General features: G+C 40.4%; 2 protein-coding genes across 2 annotated transcripts in view; one reads left to right on the top strand and one right to left on the bottom strand.

The window, feature by feature from the left end:
- Positions 1 to 14,690, bottom strand: part of LOC105394587 (nucleolar protein 14 homolog) — a 33,292-nt gene that overhangs the window by 2,236 nt on the left and 16,366 nt on the right. The window contains exons 5-12 of the mRNA XM_048630682.1: positions 11,853 to 12,049; positions 11,216 to 11,346; positions 10,598 to 10,716; positions 9,249 to 9,850; positions 8,671 to 8,763; positions 8,163 to 8,336; positions 1,031 to 1,130; positions 211 to 847 (exon numbers count right to left, since the gene is read on the bottom strand). Coding sequence (XP_048486639.1) covers positions 211 to 847; positions 1,031 to 1,130; positions 8,163 to 8,336; positions 8,671 to 8,763; positions 9,249 to 9,850; positions 10,598 to 10,716; positions 11,216 to 11,346; positions 11,853 to 12,049 — 2,053 coding nt within the window. The remainder of the gene's footprint in view (positions 1 to 210; positions 848 to 1,030; positions 1,131 to 8,162; positions 8,337 to 8,670; positions 8,764 to 9,248; positions 9,851 to 10,597; positions 10,717 to 11,215; positions 11,347 to 11,852; positions 12,050 to 14,690) is intronic.
- Positions 12,581 to 14,678, top strand: LOC125488559. Its single transcript, XM_048630683.1, has 3 exons — positions 12,581 to 13,029; positions 13,276 to 14,146; positions 14,242 to 14,678. The coding sequence occupies exons 1-3, from the start codon at positions 12,879 to 12,881 to the stop codon at positions 14,417 to 14,419; spliced, it is 1,200 nt and encodes a 399-aa protein (XP_048486640.1). The 5' UTR covers positions 12,581 to 12,878; the 3' UTR covers positions 14,420 to 14,678.

Below are 14,690 nucleotides of genomic sequence, written 5' to 3'. Positions count from 1 at the left end.
CGGGTTCCGTGTACCGGTAACCTGATTATGCGAAAGCGCTCACTCACGGAGCATTTCCCGGATTTCTAAATGTCATGAGCGCTTTCGCATAATCAGGTAACCGGTAGGTACAGGTAGATACAGGAAACCCCATTCTCTATGTAAGCACCCTAACACCAAAAATAGGTACATGAAGCCGTAATAAACCTCATAATAATATAATACACTCACACGTCCTGCACGTCGGGCTCGTACAGTCTCAGCATCTTGGTCTTCTTCTTCTCTCCACACATGTGCGTGTAGGTCTTCACCTCCAGCGCGCGCGTCATGTGCTGCAGCGCGGCGGCGGCGGCGGCGGCGGGGGCGGGGGCGGCGGCGGCGGGGGCGGGGGGGAGCGGGACCAGCGCCAGCAACTGCAGGTGCGGACGGAAGATGCACTCCTGCGCTTCTAGATCAGACGAGTTGTCGAACAGCTCCCGCAGCATGGCCACACACGTGGACACGACGCGGACCTTGAACTCGTCGGTGAACTCGTCGGTGAACAGGTCGCCGGCGGCCATCTTGTCCGCGGCGGACAGCGGCGGACAGTCCGCGGACACGCGCAGCAGGCCCGCGTCGCGCGCGCGGAACGGCGGCACCACCTGTATCTGACTGACTATGGGAATGTCCGCGGCCATGTACAGGAGGCCGCGGAGGAAGTTGATCACGGGCGGGACGAGGCGCTTCGACAGCGCAGTGTACTCGAGGATCAAGGCGGCCACGAACAAGCCCCGGGATATCGACTGTGGGTCCCGGAACCTGCCCCGGGTGAGGATCTGCTGCATGAACACCAGCGCGGGCGTGGCGACCGGATGACGGTAGTCTGAGCCTGAATACAATAGAATTCATTTATTCACCAAAAAGAAAAAGATTTTTTAGAGAATTACTTATTTTATTTATTTAAACTGGAACACCAGCAGCTTATACAACTAACATTTATGGAGGCAATCATGTTCCACCGAGCGTTTGGTATGTGTTTTTTTTATAACTAGTAGTTTTTTTTTCAATTTACCTGGGTACAGTAGAGATACTAGCTTGAACAGTACCAGTGTGTCTAGATCTGGCACTCGCTTCGGACATTTCAAGAACAAGTCGTGCTTCTCTTTCAGCACCTGGAACATAAATTAAACGGGTGTTTAGATTAGATTGGCATTTGACGACATTTGATTTTTCACGACAGTAAGAAGTAGAAATAACCTTAGTAAGAAATTCCTCACGCATATTTTCAACTTTTTGCTTATACCTATCAGCGGAAGCTTCAAGCTTGGCGATAGAGGATGGATAGCGCTATTTATCGCCCGATTTATCGCATCTTCAGGGATAAACTGTCAGTGCGTGCTTCAACGCTCTACCGTACCGCTATCGCCTGTTACCGATAAACCATGTGTTATATATTATTATCATTAAGACCTGGTTTCTCATGATTCTGTTAGTTACAGTCTCAATAACGGATTTGCTGACGACGCGTTTAAGGATTATTACCCTTGTTAATTGGATGAGTCCCATGACGAAAATCTAATAGACCATTCATAAATCAAGCATTATGTGAATCATTCACTCACACTTCATTCAATATTCTGTCATATTCATTGAAATTGGTGTCTATGTCTCTATAATGTCAAACAACCTCAAACAACCAAACTTTTTGGTTTTGACGTTGCCATGGTTACTATTTCTATCGAGGTTGTTTTTTGACATTCGTCATTGAAAATAATATAATTACGCCATGCCCTTTGACAAACAATACAACGAACTAGATGGAGTGTCAGTGCAAAAGAAAGGACTCAACAAATAACACCTCAATTTCTAAGTAAGGTCTTATTTTAAAATATTTTGTTAGAAGATTTTTCACTTAATTCAATAGTTCTCATTAAGTCATTAGGTTTAACTCCTTATATCTACTTCTGTGGTCTAGTGGTAGAAGCTCAGCTTCATCACCCAGGGATCCCGGGTTCGATTTCCAGGTAGGGCCATCAATTTGTGTTTCTATATCGCGGTTCCAAGTTAGGTTAGGACATTAAATTAAAACTTTTATCTCGGTTTGACAGTATTATTTATTTATTATTATTATTTATTATTTTTCATGGAGAATCAACAGCATGTTCTTATTTATAATAACTTAAAATAGCTATTTAATATAATATTAGACAGGCCATTAACAGATTCCCACATATAGAAACAAACTTAAGATAAAAAAAAAAACTACGCTAGTTACAAACTAACAGCTGCAAGCGCCACTACGCATAGTTAGAATTAAGTGCCTACTGACTTATTATTATTGGCAACATAATATTAGAAGAAAATAATAAAACAGAAAGCTACAATATTTGTGGCATTTGAATATTAAATACCAAATGCAAGTGTGCCCCCAGATAATTGAATTAAAAATAAATGAAAATATTCTATAAAGTTATTTACTTAACTAACTACCTAAATACTTATATTAGTAGTGTACTATTTTAGTTCAACCGACTCATCAATGAAAAAGTTTTTAATTTTAGAGAGACTACTGCAGAATAGGTCAATTTCCGATTCGGTGAAAATTCTGTTGTACGTGTTGCATGCCCTTACCAAGAAACTATTTTGCCGGTAGTTACAGTTAGCGGAGGGTACATGTAACAGTGGCCTTTTACGAGTCAAGTGATAAGGAACCCTTAATGCTATCTTGGATAATATTTCCGGACTATCAATGATTCCCCTTAGAATTTTTGAAAGAAAGAGTACATCGGAGATATCCCGTCTCACATATAGAGGCAGTAAATGCAGCTTTGTGCATCTCTGCTCGTAAGGTAGACGAGGTAATTTAAATTTAAAACCTAGGAACCGAGTAAATCTCCGCTGTACTCTTTCGAGCCGATCAATATACATATTGTATCTAGGGTTCCAAATTTCGCTCGCATATTCGAGATGACTCCGGACATATGCACAGTAAAGAATTTTGATAGTCTTCATTGATCTGAACGGCTTTGATACCCTAATTAAGAAACCCATGGCCTTGCATGCTTTACCAATAATGTTGTTTATATGGATATCAAATAGTAACTTACTGTCATGCGTTACTCCTAGGTCTTTGGTGTGCAAAACTTGGTTCAATGCCTTATCTTTTAAACTTAGACTAATGTGAAAGTGATGGCGTTTGCGTGTAAAATTAATAAAAAAACATTTATCCACATTTAGGTCTAGTTTGTTAGCACTGCAGTAATCATCCAGCCTATGGAGATCATCTTGAAGGAGCATCGCATCAGGTGCGTCATTCACGACTCTAAACACCTTCATATCATCCGCAAATAAGAGATATTCTGAATTTAGAAAACAGGATTCGATGTCATTGATAAAAATTATGAAGAGTATAGGTCCCAACAGGGAACCTTGCGGCACACCTGATGGGATGCTCATCCAAGATGAAGAGAACCCATTCAGTACGACTGCTTGACTACGGTTCTGAACATAGGAGACAAACCACTTCAATAAGTTACCTCTCACACCTACGTTCCGCAGCTTTTTAATAAGCAATTTGTGATCAATCCTATCAAAGGCCTTGCTGTAGTCAGTGTAGACAGCAACTACCTGATTGCCGGAATCCATTTGCTCAGTAATAAAGTTATTAAAAAGTATAAGATTGGAAACTGTAGACCGACCCCGAAGAAAACCATGCTGCGCCGGACTGAAAGAGGTTTTTAGTTGATTGTATATTTATTTATTTATTTATTTATTTATTTATTTATTTATTTGGATAAACTACAACAATATGCTAAAGATATCTTAAATATAATATAACTAACATAGGTTAACATATTGCCTTAAATGTTCATCACCATGACACAATGAAATATTAATAATTTCGTGACACACAAAAAGGTTAGGTAGGTATTTATAATATAATTTCGCTTAACATTTTCTTAATTGCTCCTAGTTTCTTCTGAAAAATATCAACCGACAAAAACTTTTCATTATGTGAGTGGCATATTCTGTGTAAGGGTGCGCGTTGGCCAGAATTTGTGCGGGTAGTCGCAAGATAAAATAATTTGTTAGGATGGCGAGATGTGGTGGTACGTGGGGCTAAGTATTTGATCTCATTAACTAGATCGGGGCAGTCATAGAGATTGTTACAAATTTTGTACAACGTAATCTCGTCTGCTATTGCACGTCTACAAGACAATTTTTGTAATTTATAGAGTTCCAGGAGATTATCGTAGGATGATTTAGTGTGAGTGAGCCTGTAATGAATTGATTTTAGTGCTTTCTTCTGTATTGACTCAAGTTTGTCAGAGTAAACTGCGTAGAATGGGTTCCATACTACAGAAGCGTATTCCAGTTGTGATCGGACAAGTGTTTTGTAAAGCATTAGTAGAGTTTTCGGTTGTTTAAATGACTTACTTATTCTTAAAATAAAACCCAACATCTGATACGCTTTAGTACAAATGTTTTCTGTGTGTGCTTCGAAGGTTAATTTTTCATCAAATAGCACGCCGAGGTCTTTCATTGAGGATACTTTATCCAGTGTATGGCCGCCAATATTATAAGTATATTGTATTTTATTTATGTTTCTAGTGAATGTTATTTGTTTACATTTATTGTGGGCAAGCATCAGTTTGTTGGATGCACAGAATTCATTGAATCTATTTAAGTCAGTTTGAATTTGGATGCAGTCTTCTTGGGTAGTAATGGTTTTAAATATTTTTAGATCATCGGCAAACATAAGGATTTTACAATGTTGAAAACAATTTGCTATATCATTGATAAATAGTAAGTACTGAATTGGTCCCAGTATTGATCCTTGAACTACGCCTGAAGATACTAGCTTCTTGTCGGATTGATGCCCATTAATGGTCACCACCTGGTAACGGTTATGTAGATAAGACTTGAACCAGTGAAGAAGCCTGCCAGTAATGCCGTTTTGTCCCAACCTTTTAAGCAATAGTACATGGTCCACTTTGTCAAAAGCCTTTTGGAAGTCCGTATAAATAGCATCGACTTGAATACCTTTGTCCATTTTATTAAATAAAAAGCTGGAGTATAGAATGAGATTTGTAGTAGTGGACCTTGCTTTCATAAAGCCGTGTTGTTGCTGACAAATATTGTATTTTAGTTGAGAGTAAACTGATTCTTTAATTAAAGACTCAAATAATTTAGGAATTATTGAAAGAATGGATATTGGCCTGTAATTTGGAATGTTGTTTTTAGACCCAGACTTATGTAACGGTTTAATATATGCTAATTTCCAGAAATCGGGAAAGGTGCCTTCTTGTATACTTAGATTAAAAATTATGTAAAGTGGTTCTGATATCAGTTCAGCGGTATTTTTTAGAAATATGGGTCCTATTCCATCGGGACCTGCGCCTTTTGATAAATCTAGGTTTAAGATAGATGATTTTATTTGGCTTTTAGTTATGGTTATACTTGGTATGTTAGGAGCCTCAGGATATATACTGATATTGTTTAAATCAATAGTATCCAGGGCAGTATCACTTGCTTCAAAGACCGAACCAAAGAACTCGTTAAACATATTGGCTATTTTCGGTGGACTGTCCGAGGTGCTATTACCTAACGTCATTTTGGACGGGTAACCATTATTATTTTTCTTTAAGGATGAAACATACTTCCAGAAGTGTTTTACATTTTCGGTTATGTCCGACTCAGTTTTTAAGATGTAAGTATTGAAATTTTGTTTTAGTAATATTTTAGTACGACTGCGAAGTAATGAAAATTCATTGTAATCAGATAAGTTGTGATATGTTTTCCACTTTCTCCATACAGTTTTCTTGCGAATGAGCGTGCTTGTTAGCGCTGTAGAAAACCAAGACGGGAAATTACGAGATTTTGGTTTGTCTAAAGGAACATATTTTTTTATTATTTCATAAATAATTTCATAAAACCGAGAAACACTATCTGTTATATTTGTATAATTTAGCTCCTCTACCCAATTTATTTTTTCTAATTCCTTTTTTATGACACTGTAATCGCATTTCCTAAAATTGTATTTATCAATTTGTTTTTGCTCGATGCACTTGAGTGGTTGAATTTTTTTAAAGGAGAACATTAATGGAGGATGATGTTTATAGTTAGGGCGAGAGAGCTCAAGATATGGTTTGGAACAAATGCAGTGATCACAATTGGTTAACATAAGATCTAATAAACGATTGTTTTCATTATAAATATTATTATACTGCTTAAGTTGCATGTAAACTAGAGTATTTTCTAATCCTTTGTGAAGGTCAGTTACTACTGCCGGGAGCATATAATTTTCCGGTGAATGAGGGGACCACTGTAGATCAGGAATATTATAATCGCCCAAAATTATAAAGGAGTGGGTAGGCAAGTCTGTATATAAGGTTTGTAGTTTTTTAAAATGCGATTCATAGATAATTTTACTTGTTTTCGGAGGTATATAAGATGCACATAACATAAGTTTATTATTATTACGTAAAGGTAGAGAAATAAATAATTCTTCCGCGTTATCATCTTCTAACTCAAAATGTCTTGTAGAGCTTAGTTTTTTGTTAATAGCAACCACCACGCCTCCACCATCTTTTTTATCAGATTTTTCGAAATTTCTGTCGCGACGAAAAATTATATATCTGTCATCTGCAATTTCAGAGTCAAATATGCCACTTAACAGCCAAGTTTCTGTCAATATGATTATATCATAATGAGAAGATTGAATATTCTGCCTAAGTTCGGTAAGTTTAGTTCTCAAACCGCCACAGTTTTGGTAATAAATGTCAAAGTTAGTGTTAGCCATTAGAATTTAAACATTTAATAATTGTTTTTGTTGTTTTATGTTTTAGATTACATATACAGTAACTAAGTACAAAAGGTAAAAGTATTACGTAGTGGCGGCATGTAATTTTTGGTATGATAAAGTTACATAGGGCGTTTTTATTATTTAAGGAGAGCAATAAGTGTGAATTTATGTTTATGAGAATTCTGTGGACAATTTGTACGATTAAAGTGAAGCAATGAATACACATTAATAAAATATACAGTCAGTTAAGTTTTTGGAGGTCTTCATCGCGACGGACTGTGATTACACGGGAGTTTTCATCTTTCCGAACTAAGATAGCCGCGTTCTTTACCCAAGTATACTTATACGATTTTTCAGCTGAACGAGCACGAGTTTTAGCGTATAGTATCTTGTTTCTCAGTGTCAAGTGTTCATTTATATAAATGCGAGACGATGGCGGCACACTGCCTTCAGTAGAAGAGTGGGCGGTAGCGCCCCCCGCGGCCGCGGCCTGCACTTGCGACGCTGTGAGCCCGCGCCGACTCCTACTCGCCGCGATCACATCGTCGCGCAGACGTTTAGTCGACAGGTGGACGATGACATTCTTGGCTTTTTGGGTGGATTGGTTGTGAGCAACCCTGTGCACATCGGTAATACAGGAGGCCGGAATCGGGACTCCGATCACCTTCCCGATTGTCTCAACAACGTGAATCAAGTTTTCACCCTTTTTTTCGGGCAGGTTTTGGATCTAAGTATAGTATATAGTTGCCTATATACTATACGCTCAAATACTTTAGCGACTAAGCAGAGTTTCGAGATCGGTCTATAATTCCCAACGCGGTCTTTAGGTCCTGCTTTATGAATAGGTGATATGAAAGCGGATTTCCATTTCCGAGGTACCACACCTTCATTCAACGATCTGCGGAAAATAATAGCAATAGGAAGTGATAATTCTGTAGCGCAGTTAGTAATAAATGAAGCTGGGAGATCATCAGGTCCTGCTGCTTTGGATAAGTCGAGTGACTTAAGTAGTCTTTCAATTTCAGCTATGTCAATGTCAATAGAATGTCAATTATGTAAAACCCAGACAGTATTTCGCTTCATTTTTTATGTCACACAACATCTAGTTCGTATATTGTTTATCAAAAGCTCTGTTCATTTTTCCATCTTGAATTCTTGACAGGTGTGTCAAAAGTCAACAACCCGTTGCCTGGTTACCGGTCTTAACCAAGTCTTAGCGGAACCCCACAGCAGCAATTAAGTTTATAACCCGATCAAGGGAGTTAACCCCATGATTTGGCATGGTGGGACACTCACTAACCTTAACGGTCCAAGATGTAACCAAACCGAGGTATTTTTAACCTAACCGAATGGTGTGAAATTAGGCCTTATACTAGTAGCTAGGAGTAGGCTTCATTACCTCGACGATACACTTCATGGACGACACCTTGTTGACCTTGGCCAGGTCGTACAGTATCGGCGCGAGGTGGTGCAGCGTGCGCGCGGCGTGGGACACCCCCGCGGCGGAGGAGGGGGCGCCCCACGCGTCGTGAATGAACTGGACCACGTACGGGAACAGCTGGGACAGCTTCTCCTGCAAATTTAATGGAATTATATGTTAATAGGCAGGTTTAGTTTTGTTTGTAATAATTTTAACTTTGCTCGCGGCAACACCTTGCCGCGAGCTTCGATTTGTCTTAATAAATATTCCCGTGGGAATACCGGGATAGGTTATATGCTTATCCAGGGTGTCAGCTAACTAGAATTTCGTTAAAATTGGTTCAGCTGTTTTGGCGTGAATAAGTCACAAACATATACACATACATCCTTACATACATACACATACTCACAAACTTTCGCATTTATAGTATAGAAAGCTCACAGGAATAGGTAGTGTAACAATAACTCGTCGATAGTAATGATTATACCTTGTTCCCCTCTCCTTTAGAGGGGTCGTACTGCTTCACGAGCCGAGCGAGCGCCGCCGCCTGCGCCGCCGGGGACTTGTCCGACAGCAGCGCCTGCAACAACATAGGTAGGTACTATTTATTAACAGGTATACACCAACAAATCATTTACAAATACATTTAGTGACAATTTCTCCATTCCCGGTTAGAGCATAACCAGGGAGTAGTGGTTAACTCATCTGTCATGAATTTGATATGGAGATGACGTTTAATTAAAAATCAATTCCAGTTCAGTGTCAGATACATTTACTATCAATCACGAGCACATCATAGAAATGATTCTTTATAAAGTGCACATTCTCAAGAAGGTGGCCAACCTACTACCATCGGTTACATAAAGACTACACCAGTTGAAGAATGTGTCTCTCAAAACCCACAGCCGCTGTAACAATCATTTGTCAAGATGCAGTGGCCAATGATGATGATAGTTTATTAACAGCTATGTAGTTATTGAGAATGTTGAGAGACTTTGGCTCGCAAGACATGTGTCTTTATAATTCAAGTGCATTGTAAAATTGTAATGTATTAGAAAGTGTTACCTTCAGCTTGTACCCCTCGGTGGACATTGTCTTGAAGAAGGTGGATATCCTCTCGTCGTCCTCAGCCTGCTGCTCCTCGTCCTCACTCTCCGCCTCTGACTCCAACAGAACTCTTAAATTACTGATATCATCTACTTTATTTTCATTTTTTTTCTCACTTTCTGCCGGCTCTGTATCTGAATCACTGTCACTTTCACTTGAATCTTCTTTCGGTAAACCATTTGTTTTAACACTATTGATTTTCGTGCTATCATTGTCTTTCTCACTGTTTTTCTCCTCTGTTTCATCGTCATCATCATCATCTGTTGTTTCATTGTCTTTATCATCATCACCACCATTTTTATCTTCATCTTCATCATCATCGTCCTCATCAGATGTTTGATTTTGAAAAAGTATGCTAGTTTCATTTGGTTTAGCTTCTTTGCTCTTTTTATTATCAATCTTTTTTGAAGATGTTTTGTCGGCGGGGGTCTGTTCGTCGTCATCACCACCATCATCATCATCATCATCGCCCCCCTCGCTGCTCCCCTCCTCCCCATCCTCTTCATCAGACGACTCATCAGAGCCGCCATCTTGAAATTGTTTCTTTTCACTTGGAAATCCTGTAAGTAAATATAAATTCATGATATTGTTATAAACTCAGGCGTTATTATTTCAATAACAGCAGAAGTGAAAGACGATCGACATGTTGTATGGACGCTGAAATATTTATTTATTTAATACTAAATGAAATAGATTTATTTCTGACTACTCCGAGTGTTGCAGCTATCTGATCCTTCCTTGACCTCTCCAATATCTAGCACATACACTGCTATACCATTAGCTAGACCAAAGTCTGACATCAAGGATCCACGGAGCAGTGGATCTAGCTGCTGAAGCTCATGCCACAGTTCTCAAGGAGAGTGGCCTCGGAGTGGTGAGACCTCTTTGATAGCAGGTGCCTTGTCGCTAGCTGGTCAGCAGTGGACCAGCAGAGGAATACGGGCTTATTGTTTTTTGTTATGTTTCATATTTAGTTTGCCAACATGCAATCAGTTTAATATAACCATAAGCAGTTTATTTGGTTGTTTATTATTGTCATGCAGGCATACCCTATATGATTATTTTTACAATAAAGTTATATTCTATAGCTGTTCCCGCGCGCTTCGCTTCGCCTTAAAAAGTTTTCCCGTGGGAATTCTGGGATAGAAAGTATAGCCTATGTTCTTTCCCAGGGTCTAGGCCGTATGTATACCAAATTTCATTCAAATCCGTTCAGTAGTTTTGGCGTGAAAGAGTAACAGACAGACACAGTTACTTTCGCATTAATAATATTAGTTAGGATTCTATGGTGAGTAGTGTGTAGTTACCAGAATGTTGTGTAAGCACTGCCTCGTCCCCAAGCGCTCGTCCCTCGTCGTCGTACGCCAGCATGAAGCCCTCCGCCGCCGCCTCCAGCTCAAGGTTGTCGTCTAGATCCTCCGCAGACCTGACAAAGGAAAGGTAATATTTCACCTTCATTAAAGATAGCTGTTCCCGCGAGATTCACTTCGCCTTAAAAGTTTTACCGTGGGAATCCCGCGTTAATCTGAAGGACTTTCATATAAACTTTCATCCCCTATTTTACGGGTGGAATTTCTGAAAACCCTTTCTTAGTGCTCACGTTTTATTTCCCTGTCAAGTTTCATCATTGTAGCTTGAGCCGTTTGGGCTGTGCGTTGATGCCCAATTAGTCGCTTTCTTCTTTTATTTTTAAAAATACATTTGGCATCCATGATAGGACCCCAACCGAGGTATCGACTACTGTCCAGTGGCCCCTGGGCAGTTTGCGATCCTAAACCACGGTGCTAAGAAGAATTGCATGTATACAGGGTGCTTGTTTATCAGTGGTCCTCCTGTTGGCAGGTGAATGTACTCTAATAAACAAGACGGGATGACCACTAATAAACAAGCACCCTGTATATATCTCATGTCTCCACACCAGGTACCTGTGTGTGTGTGCGGGCGCTCCCTCCCCCTCCTCCCCCCGCATGCGTCTGTCTCGCTCCCTCTGCCACGCCGCCAGCTGCTTTCTCTCTTCTTCCTCTTGCGCTTCTTGGCTCTTCAGACCGTCCGACGGCTGGCCACGGGGAAAAAAATAGTTAGTGTTGTCATTACATTGATAAGCGCCATCTATTACATGCACGAAATTTCAGCATTTTAAGAAATTTTATACTTGACCACGTGATGTTCGGTCATAAGGTCCGACCGAAACTGGTTTTCCATTTGTATAGACAGACAGACTGTTGCGTCGCGTCGCTGCAAGGGAACGGTCATAAACATATGTAGCAGTAACGACGCTCTCTCGCCCTCATAGCGGTCGAATGGCGTAGTGGTTAGTGGCCCTGACTACTGCGCCGAAGGTCCCGGGTTCGATTCCCGGCTGGGGCAGATATTTGCTTAAAGACAGATATTTGTACTCGGGTCTTGGGTGTTGATATTTATATTTCATATGTATCTATGTATTTGTGTAGATATATCAGTTGTCCGATACCCATAACACAGGCTCTGCCTAGCTTGGGGTCGGATGGCCGTGTGTGAGATGTCCCCACATATTATATTTTATTATTATTATAGTATACTCACGGTGCCTCTCTTCTCGAACCGCAGCTCCCTCGTCATCTGATCGTAGTCGAGCGCCGCCCGCTCCGCCCGCGTGAGGGGGGGGTCGCCGGGGGCGGGGGCGGGGGGCGCGGCGGGCGCGGGGGGGGACGCGGCGCGCGCGCGCTTCGCCACCACGGGCTGCAGGTCGCGCCACTCGCTGTCCAACTTCTCCGTCAAGTCTGTCACGCGTTGGAATGAAATTGAGGGCCTTACCACAAAAACTTAGACAGTATTTAAAAGATGTTTAGCGCTGTCAAACGCCTACAAAATCTGTCAAATTTCGTTTTAAACACTTGTTAAACAGTGTTTATGGTTTTTTGTGGTAACACCCTGATTATTTATACACCATATAAATTACACTCAAGTAGTGTAACAAATGTAGAACAAAAGTTGATCAGATTGAACCCCTGAGACATACCCTTTTGGCTTAGTATACCACTTTGACTGGAAGAAATTGCGATTTTAAAAATTCTGTACCTATTAGGTACTTTATAGGTAAATATTTTAGCTTTGTATACAAAAGAGTGTAGTGTGGTGTGGCACAGGACCGATCATTGTGGAAAACGGGTACACTACATAATTCCGAATTACTTTTTTACGAATATGAAAATAACGATTTTTAAAATTTCGAATTTCATAGTTCCGAATAATTCACAATCCCGAATTTTAAGTTTCCGAATAACGAAAATCACGAATTATCCAGTCTTCGTCTCCGAGATTTATATTATTTTTAACCATGTAGTAGCTCTGCTGCTGCACACAAATATCGCACGTAGTTTTTAGCGCCCTCTAGTGTATAACTCCGAAACTAAAAGTTTCGTCACACCGGAGCGCCCCGCCCCGCGGCTCCCCCTGCCGGCAGCCTCATTCTGTTCTGTGCGCGCACGGCGCACGCACGTAGTCTGGAGGGACTAGACCGAATAATTTGAAATAAATCATATTTAAGTAATAGTGTGCTACCTTAATATAGTAGGCAGTTAAAAGTGTAAGTGAAGTTTTTTGTTAATAATGCCGAAACGCAAGAAAAATCATAAGGAATCAAGGGAAGAACGTTGGAGGCGGAAATTACAAAAATATGAAGGTAGATTGGAACACAGAATACGTAGCACAGTAACAGCGGTGGTGTATCCCACTGATGACGAAGATATTCAAGTTCAAGGTTAGTAATTTGAGGTTAACTTAGTGCACATGGCACAGAAAAATTTGTTTTTGTTTTTTTCTTTAGGTAGTATCTACCTAGCAATACTTTACCTCGGAATTATAATACCCAGCAAGGCTTTATTACGCCATTTATTGTAAGCTCCCGCATTGACACCCAGTTTCATTTGCATATTGCATTTGTTGGTTGATGGTTACTATGTAACCTTTATTATTCTTTTATTTATTAGTTGTATGATGGTTTCAGATATATTACCTGAATCATCGCAATACCCCGTAGACAATCCGGTGGAAAATCCAATCGAATCTCAATCAGTGGAAGGCTCACAAACAGAAATTCCGCCGTTACCGCCCCCGTCCTCCGGGGAACCTAACAGTGGATCCCAACCAGTAGAAACCCAGATATTAGAAAACGGGATCACAACGGAAATCAGACCGGAACAAAACAATAATAATGAGGATTTGTTTGATACTGAATTACTCAACATCTTGGGGGACTTTGAAGTAACATCAGAAGAATGGGGTGACGATCTTCAAGAAGGCGTAAGCAAGAGATTTCAACAAATCTTACAAGAAGGCCTTAAAAAAGAGGTGAAAGAGGAACTTAACAAGAAGTACTTGTTTCCAAAGAATACACCTTTTTGTAAGGCGCCAACTCTAAACCCGGAGATTAATACTATGCAGGCCATGACTGAATCCTTTAAGCAAAGAGACAAACACATGATGTCTAAGCAAAATCAACTCGGAAAAGCATTATCCGTGTTAGGAGGGGCACTAACTGCTGTTTTGAAAAAAAACCCAAACATTTCAGACGTGGTTCGTATTCTTAATGATTGCGGCAAACTTATCGCCGATTCACATTATATGGAGACATATACTCGCCGATCAATGGTTATACCATTGTTAGATAAATCACTTGTCGAACCGTTTAAAGAGAGGAAACGGGACCAATTTTTATTTGGTGATAACTTAATGGACATTGTAAAGACGTCCAATACTATGAAGAAGACAGGCACTATGATTCAATCACAAAATACCCCCACAACGAGTGGTTTAAACTTCCAAGGACCACCATTGCGGGGCCGTCAGCGCTATTACCAGTCTACTCCATACACAAGGTAATATTTACCTAAATGATGTAAATACTTCTATAATAATTATGTTTACGATATTCGTAGCACATACATTATATGTACAAATATTATCATTTCAGGACTGGGGTGCAGCGGGGCCAGCACATGAACAGTGGACGGCGCCGGGGACATCCTCTGCCAGCGCAATTACCGCAAACACGGCGCCCGCTGCAACCGCCGCCGCCGCCACTGCGGCGCCAACAGGCTCAAGCGATGACGACGCGTTACCGCTCGCAGAACGAACATGTGCGACGTTAAACCCCCACGAGCAGGTACATGCTGGACGCTTAAAGCATTTTGTTAATAAGTGGAAAACCATTACAAATGATGAATTTATTTTATCCACCATATCAGGCTATATCATTCCGCTTTTAGAGAAACCGAATCAACCATTAAACTACCGACCTTATAAGAAATTTACCAGCCAAGAATACATCGACCTAGACAGGGAAATATCCCATTTATTGAATATAGGAGCTATTGAAATATGTAACCCCGTAACTGATCAGTTTATCTCTGATATCTTTTT

Source organism: Plutella xylostella, chromosome 26 (genome assembly GCF_932276165.1).
Source record: "Plutella xylostella chromosome 26, ilPluXylo3.1, whole genome shotgun sequence".
Taxonomy (NCBI): domain Eukaryota; kingdom Metazoa; phylum Arthropoda; class Insecta; order Lepidoptera; family Plutellidae; genus Plutella; species Plutella xylostella.
Note: the sequence above shows the minus strand (reverse complement) of the source record. Positions and strands in the feature narration are given on the sequence as shown.

Bases quoted from the DNA above. Each gene is read 5' to 3' on its own strand.
- LOC125488559 (XM_048630683.1), top strand. From the start codon at position 12,879: ATGCCGAAACGCAAGAAAAATCATAAGGAATCAAGGGAAGAACGTTGG. The intron at 13,030-13,275 runs GTTAGTAATTTG...TGATGGTTTCAG, and splicing joins CGAAGATATTCAAGTTCAAG to ATATATTACCTGAATCATCG. The intron at 14,147-14,241 runs GTAATATTTACC...TTATCATTTCAG, and splicing joins CAGTCTACTCCATACACAAG to GACTGGGGTGCAGCGGGGCC.